The 23,255-nt window shown below is 38.1% G+C and overlaps 1 protein-coding gene and 1 pseudogene across 1 annotated transcript; one reads left to right on the top strand and one right to left on the bottom strand.

The window, feature by feature from the left end:
* Window positions 1-3: 3 nt before the first annotated feature.
* LOC113506211 lies at window positions 4-8,374 on the bottom strand (annotated as a pseudogene).
* A 319-nt stretch (window positions 8,375-8,693) lies between these two features.
* LOC113506210 (ceramide glucosyltransferase-like) lies at window positions 8,694-10,498 on the top strand. Its single transcript, XM_026889055.1, has one exon. It carries the CDS (start codon window positions 9,030-9,032, stop codon window positions 10,221-10,223), a length of 1,194 nt encoding a protein of 397 aa, XP_026744856.1. The 5' UTR covers window positions 8,694-9,029; the 3' UTR covers window positions 10,224-10,498.
* The last annotated feature ends 12,757 nt before the right edge of the window (window positions 10,499-23,255 follow it).

The following is a 23,255-nucleotide window of genomic DNA, read 5'->3' as shown; positions in this document are numbered from 1 at the left end:
ATCGTTCAGTTTCTTAGTTCTTGGGGACGGTGTTCTAGATTTCTTATTGCGTCTAGTTCGCGGTAATCTGATTTTCTTCTGACGTTCCTTTTTCTATATCTTTGTAACACGTTGCTGTTGTTTTTGGCGTTTTCTTCACCTTTATGGTGGATTGCGGTAGCTCCTCTGGGATATAAGAATCTTCAGCTAATTGTTCGTCTTTCGGTGAGTAAAGTTTACGTTTTCGTCGCACCTGTGGCGTTGTTAGGTCTGCATCGTTAGGTATATCTTTTGGCTTTTCAACGCTTGTCGATGCTACATCGGGACAGAAAACCTCGCTTATTTCTTTATTCGTTATTATTTCTTTTGGTTCATTAATAATGTGATCTACAGTTTTCTCCGCAGCACTTTCTAAGCCCGCATCTTCTATAATAGTCGACATTTTAAACGTCGGTTCCAATTCAAGTTTGTTCTTACGTTTCGCGGCACGAGTTTTACCTTTTTTAGCCGCTTTATATTTCAATTTAATAGGTTTCTTCTTACTTGCAGTATCTTTTGTAGATTCAATATCCTGTATAGTGTTCATAATATCTTTTAATGGCATATTCTCTTCAGGATCCGCAGTTATTTCATCTTCGTTTAAATACTTAGTGCATTTATCGAACACATCACAAACTTTATCGACCATACTATTCAGGCATTCTATAACCTCAATATTATTGAAATCGTACGTCACAATATTCTCTTCTACTTCATCAATCAATTCGAAACCGTCAACGAAGTCACTGGCTTCAGAACTAGTCTCATTTATTTTTTTGGCAAGAGTTGGACTAATAATGATTTCGCGAGTTTCCTTATTCTCAGTGAAGTGTTGAGAAAAGAATTCTTCCACGACTTGTTCGTCAAAGGACTGTTTATGTATGGGGTCTGTTTTGGGTGTTCTTCTTATTTTCCTCCTTGTATTAACAAAACAGGGAGTTTCATTGATAGCCTCGGTATTAGACTCGTCTGAAGTCGACGAGAGTACTTTTGACGTGATTTTTTTTAACCTTATTTATTTTGACCTCATCAGCGTTAGGAGTATTCTCAATAGCCTCACTATTCTCCTCCAAATCAGACTTCTTTTCTCCCGTATTAATCCCGCTATCAATTCTATCCGTTTTCTCTTTATTTTCTTTAGCTTGCAAGGCTTCATGTACCAACAAATCGACGATATTATCCGGATTATAGTCCTTGCTTTTCGATAGCCGTTCCACTGTATCATTTATGATAGAATCGTCTGTAGAACCGATCGTAGCGACGAGTAAACAACTGGCGGTACTTGCATCTTCGTTTACAGCTGACAGGCGTCTCCCTTTAGACTTTCTAGAACTTTCTGGATCGCTCTGGGACTTTCGGTCCAGTTTATTTAAGTTCTTCTGGCACACGCCGTAAGGTTTGAATTTGAGTGTAGTGTTGTTGCTTTGGTTGTCGGCCTCACTGTATTCTGTCACTATGGATAGCTCGGGGAGCGCACACACGCTTACTGGTTCCTTATCATATTTGTAATGCGGTAAGGCAGCTAGCTTTTCGTGAAGCTGGAATAAATAAATAAAATGAATGACCTCTTTATCTTTAAATGAAAAGAGGATTTCACCAGCAGCGGCTAGTATTTGCTTGCATAGCCGTCTAGATAAAAAAGGACTGCCCCACGAGTATTTTTTTAATCTAACCTGGTATGTCCCACAGTTGGACAAAAAGCCTCTGGAAAATCCCTACTCCAAACTCAACCCACTCTTTGGGTTCAAAATCCTATCATAATTTGATTCAATTTATACAAAACTGTGAAGATATAAATGCCACTGTCTATTCTGTAAGCTTTGTGTGGTATACTATACAACATGTTTGTGTTTTTATCGTGGTCTACTGTTACTCTGAGCGCATGCTTTGACTGCTTCACCGAGCGTTTTGGCAAACCCCCAGGCATAGTCTTTACCACTTACCTGTGCTAACGAGCTAGTAGATGCTGTAGACGGTGACATACAAGCGAGGTTCTGACGAGATTTCACTATGTATCCTGAGAACATTATTTCTTATTATTACATAGGTAAACGTAGCTATAATATACATAGTCAGACATAATGAATACTGCATAATACAGTGTTCATACAAAATATATATTTTTACTAATATTATCACATGAAATTCAACTTTAAATAACTTTATAGAATGAATTCTATTACTTGCTGTAATAATAAAATATATAAAATTCATATGTTAGTTAGTACCAAAACAGGTTAAATGTATCCTAACAAGAAAACCAGTTATGATTATATAAGCTTGTATATCCTAAACCGTCTTTGTAGTGTTATGCAGATCTTGATTACCTACACATTAATCGAGATAAACTATTTTTTTTTTGTATTTATTTGATACAACAATAATAAATAATAATATTTTAACAACAAATAAATACCTGAATGTGTACGTCGTTTCACTTCAACTGGGTGCGAAAACCTAGAGTCTTGCTCCTGAACAAAATACGATTATATTAAAAAATATCCCCAACTACCCTCACTCTTAGAAATTTGACAACTTAAATACACATTTCGGAAGTTTATTATTAACAGCTGTCAACAATACGGCAACAGTCACATATGTATTGATGTCTAGTAAAATCTGATGCGTTTTTACGTCATTTAAGACGGTGTTTTTATGTTATTGTATTATAAAAATTTATAAGTAATATATGTATTTGTAAATGCAGATTTATGCACCCCTTTCGTCGGAAGTCTATAGAGTTTATCCTAAATAATAGCAACGAAGCGTCCCAATTAGTTATAAGATAACGATATAAGATATAATCGTGCGTCATTGCATAAGAATCGGCTTGATTTACCTCGATAAGGAATACTTAAATAATCTAAATATACTCCGTTTGACGTAAATAGCAGGTGCACTCGACTATTATCGTGAGGAAGTTTAGTATCCTTTGACTTGTTTTTTTGTACTTATATGACTCAATCTGAATTATATGGAATGGTTTTGACGTAAATGCTAACTTTCTCTTTAAGTTAACGCTGTAACTATGTTTGAGAAAGAAATAACTTAAAGCGTAGTGCTTTAAGTAGGCAGTTTCCAAAAGGTCAATAGTATATAGCAAAATTATAATGTATGTTTTTTTCGTGCATCACTAATGCTTGTTCTAATTCCGGCTGCTTTGTGCATGGGCGTAACATATTGTTTAAAACCAAGCAAAGCACGACTGAATAGTCCAGTCGAATTAAACATTTGAACGTAATGGCGGTCACCCGGTAACCGACAAAAATACATATTTTATAATTTGACGATCAATGTGTTAACTTTAAAGAACAGAATCGAATTATAAAAGGGGCCCCCCCCACAATAATTTAAACTAGGGTTTTATCCCTAAAAGAGAAATCCGAGCGATTTGAGTCGTCGTTTCAACGTGTCTTCTAAAATAAGTCATAAAATGGAAATACAATCGCATTATACTTTAAGAACAAAGTACATAAATTACTCACAGAATTCTTGTTCACGTGGTCTGTCTTGACGGCGATAACTCCAAACTCTTATCTAAATCCAAAAGTCTCTGAAATATTCAAATCAAAAAAAAAAAAATAGACCGTTTTCCAGGCAATTTAAAACGTCACAGTAGCAACTCAAGGTATTTGTTATTGTAAGAATTGTTTTGATTGTAGATAGGAAGCCAACGTTCAAAACTATTTGTTTTATTATTCGCCGACAGATAACAGAATGTTCAGGTATCGGCAAATAACTAGAACCGGTGATATGACGCCATCAAGCAGAACATAAAAAATATAAGTACATCAATGCTTTAGTTTTGATTTTATCTTTATTTTAATCTTATTTTTTTTTAAACCAACCAACCTCAATTATATAAACGGATTTTAATAAAATAAACAAAGCAACCTAAATTGTTTTCTTCGATTGAAGTCGATCAGATTTTTTTTAAATTTTTATTTAAGTCATATGTAAAAGCATTTTAGCGTATTGACGATAGCATATCGCATGTCTTTCTCGAGTCTCCATCCTTACAAATACATGGTGTGTGTATGTTTGCATCGCATCGGTTCGAAAGTTGTTCGAAAAGATATAAGTAAGCCATCAGTCATCAGTATGAACCCACCTGATACTTTTCATCGAAGACGTTCCTGAGCGCGGCGTCGAGTTTGGTGACGTCACAGCGCGAGGCGAGGTGCGCGGTGACGTCACAGGCCGCGAGCGGGCGCGCGAGCGGGGCGCGCACGCCGGGGGCCGCCAGCAGGCGCAGCGAGACCAGCAGGCGGGACGACTGGCTGCGGGTAGTGCGGTAGTTACACAAAAACTGTTTATTAGGTTATGAGACTTTAAATCATAGCTCCAGAATAAGGTTGTGTGTGCACTGATGCAAAGAAAATAAGCTACTATAACTACTATAAGGTACTAGCTGTCCCGGCGAACTATGTATCGCCTAACAGTCGATGATAATAATGCAGACAAAAATACATTTTACATGCAACTGATACCTATTTTATCACTGTTTAACCTTCCCTGGAGTACTACGAATATTTCAAGACTAAAATAAGCCAAATGGGTCCAGCCGTTTCGAGTTTTAGCGAAACTATATATACATACGCGATAGTGATGAGTGATATATTAGATAGCGTATGTAAAAATTAATTGTCACACTGCAGCTAGTTCGCATGGAACCAGCCCATTATACAACTATTTTTACAATTAGTAACTTATATAAATATACATATATCAGTTTAAATAACATACATATGCAGCTTAGCGGTCTCCGTGTTGTCCTCGGTGATGACCAGCGTCTCGAAGGTCTTGAGGTTTCCGCAGCCGAAGGCCTCCAGCACTCGCGGGTCCATCAGCACCGTCACACTCCGGTCGGCTGAGTTTATGTCGAGCCACGACTCTTGACGCTCTTCACCCTGGGAAGAGAATTATGCAGAAGAATTATTTTATGCATAATTGTACTTAATTAAGAACTTTCCTTTCAGGGATATTACTAATAGATGGCGTTGTAGAGCAGCATTTAATTAATGTCTTTTGAAGCAATATCTTATTAAGTGTTTTTGAAGTACTTACAGAGATGACGACAACTTTCCCAACAGTTAGCCTTCTGCATACAACTGATGTGATAAGGTTTTGCCTGCCATTGTGTGCGTTCAAGAAATCCCTTGCATCCTGTAGAAAGACCACGAAACTTGGTTAATATTGCGTTCACTGGAATACTAGGTTTTATTTTAGGTAAAGTAAAATGCCTAAAGAGTCTAGATCAATCCATCCAATGACTGAGGCCATCACTAACAGAAGCTCGAATGCTCCAAGCTCGTCGTGGCATCACGAGCCTACAATAGCATGAGGATTATTCCATGAGGATCAAAAACTTTGGTTGTACTCAATACGGAAAACTTAAGAAGACATCAAGTATTTTAAAACTATTTTTCCCCTCTTACCTGAAAGAAGTTAACCCAGGGTCTCTCCAGAAATATCTCCACATCTTTCTCTTCGTACAGCGCTGGCGGGAACCACTTGGCTGCGGATGCAACCCTAAGGTTCCGATCTTGGCGTGGCAGCAGCCATCGGAGTAATGTCTCCATAATGCTGTACTGGGTCGGCAGGTGGCCACAGCTAGCCATGTAGGTTGATAGCTTGACACTATGGAAGAAACATTTGCTGAATGGATAACTGTCTTTTAAAGAGTGTAAGATATATTGACATGTAGGGCACGCTCGATAACTCTACCTACATAATAATCGAAATTAACCAACCTAAATCGAATATCCATGTCTATACGGGAAAGTCTAACGAAACATCCAAAGATTCTTAAAAAACTTAGTATATAAAAATGTTAGCTTCCCAGAAAGAAAAAACTTTAAGGTATTCGTAAGTCTATCCCCTATTAAGTATTATCGGAAACCATGGGCTTTCGCTGGTAACAATATTAACTAAATATAATTTTCAGTGATCGCAGCGTTTATTTCGCCGTGTCCCTATATTGTCTATCTTACGAGTTACGGCCATTATTGTTAACTAACCCAACAACAATACTACAATTGTTTTAAAATATTGTATGGTAAGCTCAAAGTCTAAACGTACAAGGTCGTAAACGGACAAAAAAGTTTGGGAACCCCCGGACACTGCACAAATAAACGCTGTTGTTTACATTGTTGATATGAATGTATAATTTCCTACTACAATCTCAGCTTATCTTCATTTACTACAACGATCGGATTACTTACTATATAATATTATCTAATCACTGATATGACGCTTTTCGGAAGCCCCGACTTCAATAAAAAAGTCATCGATATTTTGGAATACATGGTGATAATATTTGTGAGAGTAAGTACTCTGAGTACTCTCACTAATATTATCACCATTGTATTTATTGTATTAATATGGTTTTTATATCTACTTAGATTAGGGCTTAAAGTAGTATTATAAAAGGGGTGAAAGAGGCTTCTGTAAACTATATTACTATAAGAATTGATAGTAGACCCTCTGTTGGATTTCCTTATAGGCAATATATTTTTTGTTTTAGAGGGGGAATCCTCATGGACAAATGGACACCCACATTTATTTTTTAGAGCCACTACAACATTTCACTTCAATTAGGTAAAGAATAGTTTATATTGACTATTTTTCTTCAGTATTCCTATTTATGACTAAGCTATGACTAACTTTTTCAGGTGGCTGTTCAGAATCATTCATTTATTAGGCATGTTACCTTATCTATGGTTATTTCAAGCATATAACGTTCTCATTATCAGGCCATTGAGACATATTCAAGTGTATTAGTCAGTGTTAACCCTAAACAGTAAAAACCCTAAGTTAAAATTATGCTGAAATAATTCAATGATAACTAGTTTGCATATTACTCACAATATATTTATAAAGTGTTTTAAGAAATTGTTTTCTATAACTTACTTGTATTACACTTAATATGTAGACGCATTGAAGAGATCTAAAAAAATAAGCATCTTGCAACAAATTTAAACTTACAAGAAGTGTGGCAAACTTATTCCGGAGAGCATATCTGATCTCCGGCTGGACTCGGAGCAGTATAAGTTGAAACAGTGCAGGATCTCATGCCGCTGGTGGCATCTGGACGGCTGTTAGTGGCCAAGTCTAGCAGGCACTCTGAGGTGTATTCCACTAGGACATTGGGAAGAGAACTGTCTTTGTGACAGATTTCCTGTGAATGTTGAATTATAAGCATAAAAAATATTATTTTATTTGACTATCTTGACAATGTTTGCTCAATAACTTGATATTTTTCTGTTGGAATATTTAAATGCATGCTTATTATGTAAGATTGGTAGAATTGAAAAGTCTATGGAATACCTAATTTTATGGATGGTTTTCAATCTTGCTTGTATTTTAGAGTAACTGCTAAAAGCTTTCAAAACATGAATTTTCCAAGAACATATTGTCCAAGCGTGTGTATTTATGTGCAGAAAAGTATAAATAAATAAGGCTTTATTTAACATAGAACAGTATCCCCTGGGTGTAACTCCTATGTGTATGTTATGACATTCTTCCCATCATACAATTTTTTTTTATAGAGCGCAACTTGCGCAATGAAATGAAAAAAAAATATAAGCATAATTTTCTTCAAAGTTCCACGTATAAACCTTACCTAATAAATCTGAGCAATAATTTTAAGAAACTCCCACCATTGTAGATTATGCCTCACTAAATGTTTCCTAATAGCATCAAGCCAGTACTGCAGCAGATTCACAAGTTCCTTACTTAGAACTCCCCATGTTTTCGACGTCGGTAAAGTTAACATACGCTCGAATATAAGGCATGCAATACCATTTTCGTCAGTTTTGTTGAAATACTGTAAAATACAATAATTATGCAACATATACAATATAGGAAAATATCAATTATAACGTAGAACTATTAAGCAATTAAAATCAAGCACCTCAATTTCTAACGATCGAATTTTCTTTAGCGCAAGAACAGCCGACAAATTCAATTGTATTTTTGAAGTTCTACATTTTTCAGCAGCATCTTGAGTAATTGATATGTATTCATTCAAACTATGAACACTTTTTAATAACTTTCCGATATCCATTTTAAAGATATTGGAATTCTAGTTATTCCATTAGGAATAAATATTTTTACCAGAAATTGCCGCGAGGCGCGAAACAATTTGAAAAGACGCTTATTTTCCGAATTGACGGCATGTTTTGTTAGTTTGGCATTTCCGGTTAGGGTGTGTTTACTCTAGATGTAATGTTAAAACTATAATATAAAAATGTATTCGATATCCCCATTACGAAAGATTGCTAAGTGTAATAGGGATGATGCTGTTTTCATTCATTTAAAATATTCATATATTTGAAATAATTTTTAAATATGTTTCAAAGTTATGAAATTCGATTAAAAAACTAACCTATTGTAATAAATGCGCTCCTAACAGTAACACGCAGGAAAATCAATTTAAACAGATTTTACGTTTAGTTTCGCACAATATTTCTTTGTATTTCTCAAATTAATTGACATGATTTTACACGTTACTTCTTTAAGTTTTTCATTAAATTGTTGATAATATATTTATTCTTCATACTAGTTTCTATTAATATCACTAAATACTAAATGATAATGTTTTAAAATTCTCGTTCATTTAAAGTTGACGACAATGAAACGTTTTAAGAGCTATTGTTCGCTCGTAACTTCATACTAGATCGGTCAGGTTGGCAGGTTGGTAACAGTGACGCTTGAAGTTTGTCGTGTGAAGGATTTTCGATTTGTCTTGTCTGTGTGGTCGCTCTGTGGGGTCCATTCAGCGACTAAAAAGTAATTTACGGCTAAAATCTTCTCGAAATGATAATACTTTATAGATAACGCATTGATATAAAATGTTGAATAATTTTACGGAGTGTTCAATCTTTACGTTTCTTCTTTTTTATCGCACATTCAGTTCAGTGTTATGATCGCGTCATAGCGCACGTCTCCAACAAGAAACCAGTCGATATTATGCGGCCCGAACGCGACAACTACATAAGGATACAATTATGATGCCTATGGTGTATACGGTGTATGGTTTTGCCATATTTTTTATTGTCGCGTGGGTGTGTCTGTGGTTAATACACATAATGGCTTACTCTTACTCAAAGTGGAAGCTTCATCGAACAGTGGACCGGTCACCGCCTGAACAGCCGTACCCCGGTGTTTCTATACTGAAGCCGCTCACAGGTGTCGATCCGAATCTCTTCTCAAACCTGGAAACGTTTTTCACTCTGGACTATCCATCGTATGAGTTATTGTTCTGTGTGGAAAATGAGCACGACCCTGCGGTCATGTTAGTGAACAGCCTCATTCATAAACATCCTCACATAGACGCTCGTCTGTTTACGGGCGGGTTACGAGTCGGTGTCAACCCCAAGATCAACAACATGCAACCGGCCTATTTGGCGGCAAAATACCCGATGGTGCTGATCAGCGACGCGGGGATCCGCATGCGAGACGACTCCCTACTGGACATGGTGCAGCATATGCGGGACGACGTCGCGATCGTGCACCAGATGCCGTTCACCTGCGACGCCGAGGGCTTCGCCGGTGTCTACGAGAAGGTGTTGTTCGGCACGGCGCAGGCGCGCCTGTACCTCGGCGCGGACTTCCTGGGCATCAACTGTCACGTGGGCATGTCGTCGCTGGTGCGGCGCTGCGCGCTGGAGGAGGCGGGCGGGCTGCGCGCCTTCGCCGACTACCTGGCCGAGGACTACTTCATGGCCAAGGACATCGTGTCGCGCGGCTGGCGGATGCGCGTGGCGTCGCTGCCGGCGCTGCAGAACTCGGGCACGCGCTCGGTGGGCGCGCTGCAGGCGCGGCTGCGGCGCTGGGCGCGCCTGCGCATCGCCATGGTGCCCACCATGGCGCTGCTGGAGCCGCTGACGGAGTGCATGCCGCTGGGCGCGGGCGCGGCCTGGGCGGCGGGCCAGCTGTTCGGCGCGGAGCCGCTGCCCTTCTTCCTGGTGCATGTGCTCGTGTGGTTCCTCTCGGACTGGCTGATGCTCCGGTCAGTGCAGAACGGCTCGCCGCCGTTCACCAAAGTGCAGTTTTTGCTAGGCTGGGTGTGGAGCGAGTGCTGCGCGCCCTTCGTGCTGGCCGCGGCGCTCCTCAGCCCGGAGATCTCGTGGCGGACTCGCTGTTACCGGCTGGACTGGGGCGGCCGCGCGCACGAACTCAATCCCAAGCTCAAGTTCTGAGCCCCATCCCTCCCTCATACTCGAAAGCTTTAATTTGGTGAATGTTTACGTTTTACCAGTGTATATTAGTCTGTTTGAGTGCGACTGAATTTTCGAATGTGTGTTTATAGTTAATATAGTATTAAGTTTTTATTTTAATTGCTATAATGTTAGTTTTGAACGAACAGTGGTTAATTGTTGCTTTTGTTTTAGAAAGATTTGTACATTTGTTAGATTAAAGTTACATCACATTTTATTTATTTTTGGTAATTTATTTTTACCGGATCTGTGTGGTCAGTAATGGAATTTATGTCAAGCGAGTGATGTCCGTAACAAGTACAGTGAATTGTTATGTCTGCTGTGGACCAGCGGCTTGGCCTGGTCCATCCCATGGTGAACTTGGATGTGTCCACTGTAATGTGTATGCCATAATCTATGTATCTCAGTATAGAAACCGTGATTTGTTCCTTAGTACCTTGTGTAAAATGTAAAATATTGAAATGTGATAAGGAGAAGTCTAGTGTTAGGTACATAACTGAACTGCATAATTCTCAACTCAATACGTACATATTTGTATCATTATGTAATTCCCATAAAACAATGTTGTATTGTAATACCTAATTCTAAATACATGAAGTACAGGGTTATACTCTAAAGAATACAATGTGATCAACATATATGCTATGTTTTATTTAATATGCACCTGCAAGATACATAATGTATTAAAAACCATATTTCATTATAATTCCTTCACAACAAATTGAAGCAAACTAAAATTCTAGATCAGAATCTGTATTTTACATTATGACATTCTATTCTAAAATATGCCCATTCATCAATATACTGTGCATATAGCATACGCGTAATTTATGCGAAATATAAAAGTAAATTTGTATAAAAGATACATTTAAAAATGTACATAATTAATTTATAATTTACATGCAAACATCTATTTCCGGAATACTTCCTAGACAAGTGACATTTTGACAACCATTGATGCCGATCGAATCACTAAAATGTAACGTGTATTGTGTAGTGACTAATCCAAGTTACGACACTGCCCAAAAATGTCACTTCTATAAACAAAAGCGATTTCTGTCGTTACAAATACAAGTCGAACTCGCAACTCTGAGGGCTATATACAAATAGGCTAAAGAAAAAAGCAAATCGGAAAACATACCCATCAAATTTATAACCGTACAAATCGTTACTTAACCTTATTTTTATTGTTATAACTGCAACACCAAATATTTCAATTGTGTAGCTATGACAGTTTATGATATACAGCCTGGTAACAGAAGGGCTTAGGCAGACAGCGGCACCTGAATAATAGGGTTCCTTTATTACCCGGACCCTTTATAACGGAATCATAAGAATGTCACTCGAGCGATTTCTGTCATGTTACAAAAATGACAGTTATCTAGGGATGGTTGTATCACCACGTGTTGTAGGGCTGAAAGAATGTCACTGCATACCAAGATACCGACATCAGTCAATGACCAATCGGGCAAAGTTCCAAACACGTTTGCTAATCAATTTACATGCTTACATAAACTCACCTATTTCTTTGTGTTCATGTCGCTATAAATTTATATTATTTATCGAACTTTTAAGCCCAACAGTGATATTGCTTTAAGAAGTGGCAGTAGGCCTTTAGACTAGTTTTCCAAAATATTGATCATACCTAAAAGAATAATACGTTTAACGGCGTCGAGATACGAAATTTTGACAATATTTAGTTCAGGCTTCAAGTGTGGAATAGTGACAAACATTTATGTACTTACGTAATCACAAACTTTGGTATTTTTCATATTAGCGTGACGTGACAGTGACAGCCTTTAGTCACAAATGACCTAAAAAACGAATCAATTTAGCCTATCGACGGTCACTGTTACACAATGGCCTCCCTCAAGATGCCACAAGCCTACACACTATTTGTTAAGGTACTTCAAAAAAGCTTAGAATGCGTCTTTAAAAAAAAATCGTGGTGTCAGATAACCAAATCCATACAAATATACTACTGAAGAGTATCGGTCGTTTATTTATTCAATAATAATATGTATTTGTCTAAAGAATGTCTAACTTTTTATGTACCTGAACAAATAGGCAAAGTTACCTGGACCTTATTTGTTTAATCATCTTTATAACATCATAAAACGAAGCTGCTGTAATTACTAACGTAAAAAGGAACATAATATTGAATACATGATTTTAAGATAAAATGATAACAAAGGTGCTTTTTTATTAACTGTTTTGCTATTTATTTTAATATCTGTTGTTATTACGTCCTGCATGCAATATTAAACATGAATAATTATCGCTCTAAACATTCGAAGATTTTCTTTAATGACCTTCGCATTAAAAAATTTGTTCCTTGTGCCCTAGGGGTTTCACAAACATTCAAGTCACTTGCACAAAGACCCAGACTCTGGTCAAGCATTCGTGGATCACACAAATGCTTGTCCTACGCTACGCGGGGATCGAACCTCCGACACGTGGTGCTTCTATCCAGCTATCCGTGCAGTCAAATCTTTTATATCTATTTTAATTTTATTATCAAGTGGATTTGCGAATATAAGTATGTATTTTTTTTTTAAATCTGATCTGCTTACTATCTCGCACTTCCGCGGAACATCCATGAAAGATTATTTTTTATCTAACATTAAAATATGAGGAGGTTACATGTTGCACTGTTTGTTATTTGCTATGTAGCCTTTTTATAACAAGCCCTTGGGTTTTAGTTACATATAAAATCACACTTTCTTGTACTAGTCTACTAGTAATGAAAGGATCAAATACAAAATAGCCAAGTGTGAGTCGGACTCCCGACACAGAGGGTTCCCTACAAATAGGCTGGTCTTTTTTGTGCGGAACTCTAAAAATACTATTCCGTTTTATCACATTAGCAGGTATTTTATATTTAGGAAACTCATTACCCTTAAAAATGATTCAATGTTTGCCCAAAATCGACGGAAGCACGTCAAACCAACGAGTCATCAGTTTTATCACTATGTTCGTAAATAACAATGTATGTTTGGACTTGTTTAATCCGCTTCCTTTTACGAATAGCTGACGTGCAAATGTATCAGAGTTTTGAATGAATGCCGTTGAATGTATGGCAATTGGCAACATTTGACACGCGATTGTATTAATTTGATATTAAATGTCTGCTAAATGTGACAGTACCTGCACTTTTTTATGACTGTACTTACTACTAGGTGATTAAAGACTGTTTTTTATTGTCATCCATTGTGTTTAGTCAGTTTTTTGAAGAAGAATCCAGTGACAGTTATCTTGGCCAGTACTTAGTACTTCTTCAAATAGTGAGTGTAAGCTATCAAACATGTGTGTCAAAGTTTTTTTTTATGAAATGAGGTCCTTAACCTTCGCACTAAATAAAACTTCAAGTGCGAGTTGGACTCGTTACGAAGAGTTCCTCACAAATACGCTAAAGATAAAAAAAAAATGGTTGGGCTCAACTAATTTATAACCGTGAACATCGTTGCTTAACCCTAGAAAGATAGTCTGCGTAAAATTGACGCATGCATTCTTGAAATATTGCTCTCTCTTTCTAAATAGCGCGAATCCGTCGCTGTGCGTTTAGGACATCTCAGTCGCCGCTTGGAGCTCCCGTGAGGCGTGCTTGTCAATGCGGTAAGTGTCACTGATTTTGAACTATAACGACCGCGTGAGTCAAAATGACGCATGATTATCTTTTACGTGACTTTTAAGATTTAACTCATACGATAATTATATTGTTATTTCATGTTCTACTTACGTGATAACTTATTATATATATATTTTCTTGTTATAGATATCGTGACTAATATATAATAAAATGGGTAGTTCTTTAGACGATGAGCATATCCTCTCTGCTCTTCTGCAAAGCGATGACGAGCTTGTTGGTGAGGATTCTGACAGTGAAATATCAGATCACGTAAGTGAAGATGACGTCCAGAGCGATACAGAAGAAGCGTTTATAGATGAGGTACATGAAGTGCAGCCAACGTCAAGCGGTAGTGAAATATTAGACGAACAAAATGTTATTGAACAACCAGGTTCTTCATTGGCTTCTAACAAAATCTTGACCTTGCCACAGAGGACTATTAGAGGTAAGAATAAACATTGTTGGTCAACTTCAAAGTCCACGAGGCGTAGCCGAGTCTCTGCACTGAACATTGTCAGATCTCAAAGAGGTCCGACGCGTATGTGCCGCAATATATATGACCCACTTTTATGCTTCAAACTATTTTTTACTGATGAGATAATTTCGGAAATTGTAAAATGGACAAATGCTGAGATATCATTGAAACGTCGGGAATCTATGACAGGTGCTACATTTCGTGACACGAATGAAGATGAAATCTATGCTTTCTTTGGTATTCTGGTAATGACAGCAGTGAGAAAAGATAACCACATGTCCACAGATGACCTCTTTGATCGATCTTTGTCAATGGTGTACGTCTCTGTAATGAGTCGTGATCGTTTTGATTTTTTGATACGATGTCTTAGAATGGATGACAAAAGTATACGGCCCACACTTCGAGAAAACGATGTATTTACTCCTGTTAGAAAAATATGGGATCTCTTTATCCATCAGTGCATACAAAATTACACTCCAGGGGCTCATTTGACCATAGATGAACAGTTACTTGGTTTTAGAGGACGGTGTCCGTTTAGGATGTATATCCCAAACAAGCCAAGTAAGTATGGAATAAAAATCCTCATGATGTGTGACAGTGGTACAAAGTATATGATAAATGGAATGCCTTATTTGGGAAGAGGAACACAGACCAACGGAGTACCACTCGGTGAATACTACGTGAAGGAGTTATCAAAGCCTGTGCACGGTAGTTGTCGTAATATTACGTGTGACAATTGGTTCACCTCAATCCCTTTGGCAAAAAACTTACTACAAGAACCGTATAAGTTAACCATTGTGGGAACCGTGCGATCAAACAAACGCGAGATACCGGAAGTACTGAAAAACAGTCGCTCCAGGCCAGTGGGAACATCGATGTTTTGTTTTGACGGACCCCTTACTCTCGTCTCATATAAACCGAAGCCAGCTAAGATGGTATACTTATTATCATCTTGTGATGAGGATGCTTCTATCAACGAAAGTACCGGTAAACCGCAAATGGTTATGTATTATAATCAAACTAAAGGCGGAGTGGACACGCTAGACCAAATGTGTTCTGTGATGACCTGCAGTAGGAAGACGAATAGGTGGCCTATGGCATTATTGTACGGAATGATAAACATTGCCTGCATAAATTCTTTTATTATATACAGCCATAATGTCAGTAGCAAGGGAGAAAAGGTTCAAAGTCGCAAAAAATTTATGAGAAACCTTTACATGAGCCTGACGTCATCGTTTATGCGTAAGCGTTTAGAAGCTCCTACTTTGAAGAGATATTTGCGCGATAATATCTCTAATATTTTGCCAAATGAAGTGCCTGGTACATCAGATGACAGTACTGAAGAGCCAGTAACGAAAAAACGTACTTACTGTACTTACTGCCCCTCTAAAATAAGGCGAAAGGCAAATGCATCGTGCAAAAAATGCAAAAAAGTTATTTGTCGAGAGCATAATATTGATATGTGCCAAAGTTGTTTCTGACTGACTAATAAGTATAATTTGTTTCTATTATGTATAAGTTAAGCTAATTACTTATTTTATAATACAACATGACTGTTTTTAAAGTACAAAATAAGTTTATTTTTGTAAAAGAGAGAATGTTTAAAAGTTTTGTTACTTTATAGAAGAAATTTTGAGTTTTTGTTTTTTTTTAATAAATAAATAAACATAAATAAATAGTTTGTTGAATTTATTATTAGTATGTAAGTGTAAATATAATAAAACTTAATATCTATTCAAATTAATAAATAAACCTCGATATACAGACCGATAAAACACATGCGTCAATTTTACGCATGATTATCTTTAACGTACGTCACAATATGATTATCTTTCTAGGGTTAACACCGATCTTCATTTTTACTTTTGAGTATTTGTTATTTATTACAGCTTCAGCAGAAATTCATCATGAAAATATCGATTCTCTGGCTATGACGGTTCGAAACACACACCCTGGTGATGGAATGACGGATAGATATACCAATAGAGTTCTTGTCTTACATTATGGATAAGGAACTGAAATAAAATTGTGACATCAATTACTCAATATAACAAAAATATGTAATAATCCATACATACAAAGAAACTGGTCTCTTTGTAAAATAATGAAGTAAGTAATCGTTGCGTAAAGGACTTGCGATCACGTGAATCGTGATGAAACAGTAACAGCCTTCAGAGATAATAAACAATGCGTTTCTATTTACATTACCTGCATCATTATGGTAATAACTAATTAGCTTAACTGTGAAACAGGGAAAAGGCTTTTCTTGAGATCTTGGTACACCACAAATGTCTAAAGCAGAGTCAGAATACTTACTTTAACCTCCTCGTACTCAATTTCCAATTATTTTGTTGGCGAAATGCTTAGGAAAATGCGAATATCGGTAATTGTAATGCCCATTTAGTTTTCACTGTCAAAATATGTATGTAATTAGTACATGGTACACTCTGGTCTCTGACCCACAAATTCAAGATTTTATCTTTATTTATTATGCATTTCGAATCAATTTGATAACACAATAATAAATTATAAACCTTGTGCTTTTTGACGATTTTTTTTTCTTTTTATTTACGGGGTTTTTTCTGAAAAGAAGATGTCACCCCGATGATTGATAAAGATATTTTTAAAAATTAACACTTACATAATATAACTAGTGGCCTGCCCGCAACCTTATGGCCATTATCATAAGGCTATAAAGCATTCTAGCCTAGTCCGATAATGGCGAGGCAAGAATGCTATTATAGCAGCCCACATTTTCACTGTTGGAAAAAGCTTGTCTTCTTCGGACCCCGACACGGACACACTCCGACAGGATATGATGCACATCTTCAATAACGCCACAAGCATCGCAATTGGGAGAATTGACTCTGCGCATCATAAACCCAAAACTATTCAGCGGAATGTTTTTTGACGATGATCACATAAACGTTTAGTGTAACACTCAGCTGTTTATCTTTGAAGCTCAGATCATCAATTTATTTTCATTACCATACCTTAAAACTTTCATGTACACTAGTTTTTTACAAAATTGTCGTATCATGCTAGATAAGATGTCTTTAAACTCGTAACCACAAATATAGAAAGCGAGTTCACAGACCTCAGAACCACATCAATAAATTCGATCCTTAGATGTCTATCAAATTACAAAAACACGCAACGTTGTAATCTAGATCTGATAGTAATTTGATGCTTAGTACTCAAACTGGGGCAAGATTAAATTAATTAAGTTCTTATTACTTATTTCCTATTAAACTAGATTAATACCAAGTTGCTTTTAAAAACAAAACCACTCCGTTATTAAGGAAGTTAGTCTTTGTGTCGCGGGGGTTTCTCAAACATACAAGTCACATGCACAAAAACACCCAGACTCAGGACAAGCATTGTCGGATCACACAAATGCCTGTCCTACGCAGGGATCGAAACCCCGACATACTGTGGGTTTGGCTTGGTGATCTCAACCACTCGGCTATTCGTGCAGAGATATTTTGAAAGAATTACAGGCTACAGTTGTCGAACGAAGATGCCACTCTACGTAGTGTAGTGCGCTGTCACTCTTCCACAACTGCTCATTTATAAGCTGGCCAATAAGGCTCGTAATCACGATTTGTGGTTGGAAAACTAAATTATTAGCTATTTCAATTATTTTTAATACTAATGCGCAGCGAAACGGATAACGTACGTATAGCCAGGAGTCGCAGGTTCAAGACCTGTCCAAGGTCAATGTTTTCATTTTATTATTAAAATTTAGTATTTAATTACAAATAATTGGTAGCTTCAAGAACGCATTAAAAGTTAAATTGACAACAAAACCTTGATTGAAGCTTGAAGCCTGAGCTTTCCGTGAATCCGACTAAGACGGAGCTCATACTATTCACAAACAAACGCAAAATACCAAGACTAAAACTACCAAAACTATTTAACACCGAACTTTGTTTAACCAGTGACGTCAAATATCTGGGAGTGACCCTGGACAACAAACTGTTATGGAACAAACATGTAGAACAAAAACTCAACAAAGCCTGTATCACCTTCTGGCAATGTAAAAGACTAATGGGAAAAAAATGGGGCCTCTCACCCAAGATTACCCTATGGTTGTACACAGCCGTAATCAGGCCAATCATCACATATGGAGCGGTAGTATGGTGGCCCAGATTGCCCAGAACCAAACTAAGTACCGCCATTGACAAACTACAAAGCTTCCAGAGACTAGCATGCTGCGCCGTCACGGGATGTATGAGAACAACACCAACGGCGGCTCTGGAGGTGCTGCTTGGGCTGCCGCCGCTGGACCTCTTCATACAACAAGAGGCAGCGGTAGCTGCTACAAGACTAAAACACTCGGGACTGTGGCGCGCACAATCGAGAGGTCATGGTGACATATGGCACAAAAGCCTTGAGTCCATACCAATGCTGAATGCACCATGTGACCGAATACCTAGGGTGTATGTCTTCAACAAAGCATACACAATACAAACGACAGAAAACGAACAAGACTCCTCGGGAACACACGAGGTACGCGTCTACACAGATGGCTCAAAGACGGACTCAAGCACAGGCGCAGGAGTATTCTCAATGGACCTGAACATCAACATATCAATACCTCTGGGTGCAGACAACTCGATCTTCCAATGCGAGTGGCTAGCCATCACCCAGGCGGCCAGAGCTATAGAAAGGAGAGGGGTCCAGGACCAAGCCATCAGGATTCTCTCCGACAGCATGGCGGTTCTTAAGGCACTGGACAACTACATCATCACGTCGTCGCTGATACAAGAGTGCCACCAAGCTCTCGAGCGCATTGCTGTGGGCAACACGGTGACCCTGCAATGGATAAAAGGCCACAGCGGATCTCTAGGAAACGACGCTGCTGATCAGCTGGCGAGGAGGGGATCGGACACGCGGATTTTTGGCCCCCGGCCATATCTGCCTGTCCCCTTTGGCCAGTGCAGGTCATGGTTAAGGCGACAGACTACTAACAACCACAACGACCGCTGGGCCACGGTAAACGGCTGCAGACAGTCAAGGGAAGCGGTCCCTATCCGCTCACCAAGACTGTCTCGCAGCCTGATTGGGCTAAAGCGAGTCGACTTACGAATAGTGGTGGGCTCGCTGACCGGGCACATTCCACTAAATAAACACCTTTTCACCATCAATGTTACAGATAGTCCACTATGTAGAGGCTGTCTTCAACATGAAGAATCAGCGGCACACGTGCTCCTGGAGTGCACGGGGGTCGCGGAATGCCGGGCAGGGATCCTCGGTTCACCGAGCTCCGTCACAGAAGCCTGCGAACGTCCCAGGAGACTTCTGCGCTTCTGGAGGGAGTTGGGATGGCTGGACTGACAGCCTCCCAAAGCCACCTGACGCACAATGGGCCGACTTGGAGCCTACGTGCGGAAAAAGGAGCCCACCACCAGTAACCAGTAACCAGTAAACCTTGATTGATGATTTCGATACGGTACAGCGATACAGTTGTATTTGATAACGATACTGTCCAAATTTCGTTACAGATGCAAAATGCCATGTGCGAGATTTTTTCGTAGAAACATAGTAATCTATATCTATACTAATATATAAAGCTGAAGAGTTTGTTTGTTTGTTTGAACGCGGTAATCTCAGGAACTACTGGTCCAAATTGAAAATTATTTTTGTGTTTAATAAACCATTCATCGAGGAAGGCTTAGGCTAAACCATCACGCTGCGACTAATAGGAGCGAAGATATACAATGAAAAGTGTGAAAAGCAGGGCAGGTATAAATCATAACTGCCACGTGGACGAAGTCGCGGGCAACAGCTAGTGAAAAGATAATTATGACTAACTGATAAGTAGAGGTATTCATAGGCAGCTGTCCCCTGCATTGTCCGTCGATAACTAGATATCAGTGACTCACTCTATTTATTTTAAGGGGGTGTAATCACGACTCCTTTCACGAGCTTTCCGTGCTCTAAAGATATTGGTAGCTAAAACCTTATTACTTAATCTGGACGTCTAGGTCTGCCCTCGGTCGTATTTCATGAATCGTGAAAGATAAAGTATAGGTAATTTGTTAGAAGCTCATTATTGGAGCACTTTTGGCCGAAAAATTACAAAAAGATAAAATGGGAATTCCCTTCTTCTTTCTTTCCCGAGGAAAAAAAGGGAATAATATTCGATTTTTGTCAATTCATTTTTGTCCCTTACAAGAAAATAAATGAATCGACAAAACAGCGTTTCCATTATCCTCAAAATAACATTGACAAAACTTTGGCAAAAACAAGTGCAATTACCGAATCTATCTAATTCAGCTGGCTACCTATTGCATTTCATAGCTGACCCTACTTTATGAGCCTACGTTGAACATCGCAATCTACATTGGTTAACTTTTAAAATTATAATGACCGGTTTCCTTGAAATGACTCATTGAAAAGTGCAGTTTTAGTCACGCTAGTTTCGTTCTTATTACGAATGACGTTTCAAAACGTCATTAGCAAATTATCAAATGGTTAGGACTTCAGGGACAGTTAAATAATAAGTTATGTTTTGAAAGAATGGTTGAGGTCGCGCGACGACGTGTGTTCGGTTTCCGTGTAGGGCAGGCGTTTCGGTGATCCACGAATGCTTATTGTGAGTCTGGTCAGTATATTCTGTTGTCCAAGTGTTTTTGTGTATGTGAATTGAATGTTCGAAAATCCATTAAGGATTAAAATAAATTTAATGGAGTCGTTTTTTTTGTAATATAATTTAAAATATGTTTCGACCAAATGACCTCAACGGTCACCACGCTAAACCAGCGCGGGCTATCGTTTGTGTGATCCATGACAAATGGATTAAAGGCACCATGCCGTGGTCATTGGTTGAAGCCTATAAGATTGAAGATATAAACGCGTAGAATACCTACTGAGGCCTGTTTAAGTAAAACTTATGTCTGTGCGGAAGCGAGACAAGACATTACACACTGTAGAGCGGCTTCTCACTCCAACAACTGCAATAATTGTTCTCTAAGAAGTAGGGTAGCTAAGGTCGTAGAACACAGCGATAAGGTTTGTTTGATGTCTGCGCGCGTCACAAGGTGTCTTCGTCCGTCAAATATTTACAAAGCTTTGGATTACTTTACACCTATCAGTATCGATAACAAATATATTTACTTACAAACTTAACAAACAGGTTGTAGACGTAGTAAAAGAGGTTTTATCTGACGTGAGTAAACAGTTAAATGTTAAAAAAGGAAGGATTTCTTATCTGAATGCTACCGCGCAATGTTTTCGTACTTAAAAACAAGTAAAGGTGATCTGCGACACAAATGTGTCAACACGATTATAATTTATACGTTGTATAAATATAAAACTCGACAAGTGCGAGTTGCAGTCTCGATAGACAGGTTTTCGTACAAAGAAAAACAAATTCGCAAAAACATTGGTTAACCATTCATGTTATAAGTCTCGTGCTAAGGTTTTTTTAACCAAACTGTTCTTTTTTTGTTTCCGTAACCAAAGGATAAAAAAAACCTGTTACTGATTCATCGCTGTCTGTACGTCTGTTCCTCCGTCAAGTGTTTTACAAGGAGCGACTGCCTATCCGACCTCCTCAACCCAGTTACCTGGGCAACACGATACCCCTTGGTTAGACTGGTTGTCAGACTTTCAAGCTTCTGACTACCCGTAACGACTGTCAAAGATGTATGAATAACAGCCCGGATTCACAATTTAACGTGCCTTCCGAAACACGGAGGAACTCGATATCACAAAGATGACCATCTATGGACCAACCGCGTCAAGCGTAGCTTAACCTGTGAAACGTTTCATTTATGCAGTTACCTATAGCTTTGCCACGAGTTACTCCTCTATCAGTCTTTATAAAATATGCGTTATTAAATTGTTCAAAACAACTCACAATATGTTTTTCATCTTTGCTTATCGTCGGCAAATAATTATGTGCGTCCATCGGACTGCGGTTTTCCTTATTAACTTCTATTTTTGTGGTGATACCTTTTGGCCATGTGAGACTATCAGAATAATGATAAAAATAAGTAAGAAAACAATGATGTTATTTAACAGGGTGTTCCACAAATCAACGCTAAGCTAAAACTAGGTGATAGATGTCTACCCTGAGCGCATACAGAGTAATGAAAAAAAAACTTGGTTTGATTATTTTTCCATTTTCTTTTGAGTCATAATTTTCCAAGAAAATATCGACAAATCTGAGACCTTGTGGTGACTGCTGTGCTCTGAAGTCCTGTGTCTGAAAAAAATAACTTATTTTCGTCATTTCATTAATAGCTTAAAAGAAACCTACCAACCTCACTTCTTTTTAAAATTATTTGCACTTAACCGATTTCCCACGTTTTTTTATACACTCACTTTCTTGTTAGTTTGTCGTTCCGGTTGGATTTTTGTTACTTAATTTTGAGGCACTTCCCGGTAAGCTAGAAGGATGAAATTGTTGGGTAGCTTCAAATCCGATGACAATGCTAATTACAACTATAAAACCGAATTTGATATAAAAGAAATGGAGTGACGTTTCAAAACGTGGACATTTAGATTATTTTTTAATATTAAGTATTTTTTTATAAGAAGATTAAAGCAATACAACTGCATTGTGCCTATTATTTATTCTAACAACTTTTACTGTCAAAACCATTTTATTTATTCACATAAATGTCGCGGAAGTTCGACGCTCTCATAAATTAATCGTAACGTGTCACAACAAACAGATTCGCACGGTGAATAAGTGAATGACATTGAAATGAAACGACATTTACGGATTTTTTCGCGTTTAATTTTTGGTTTTAGTTCCCGACGTTTCGACACTTTGCAGGTATCATGGTCACGGGCAGACTGAGATGGTGTTCGTCTTGACAGAAGATGTTGCTCGTTCTACCTTCATATTTTTAATTATTTATGGTCCGACCTACGCAGTATGAGCTCACTGTGTCGT

This window comes from Trichoplusia ni, assembly GCF_003590095.1.
Source record: "Trichoplusia ni isolate ovarian cell line Hi5 chromosome 5 unlocalized genomic scaffold, tn1 tig00001706_group4, whole genome shotgun sequence".
NCBI lineage: Eukaryota > Metazoa > Arthropoda > Insecta > Lepidoptera > Noctuidae > Trichoplusia > Trichoplusia ni.
This window is presented reverse-complemented; position numbering and strand designations above follow the sequence as displayed.

What these genes read in the sequence shown, in the direction of transcription:
- LOC113506210 (XM_026889055.1), top strand. Translation starts at nt 9,030, where the DNA reads ATGATGCCTATGGTGTATACGGTGTATGGTTTTGCCATATTTTTTATT.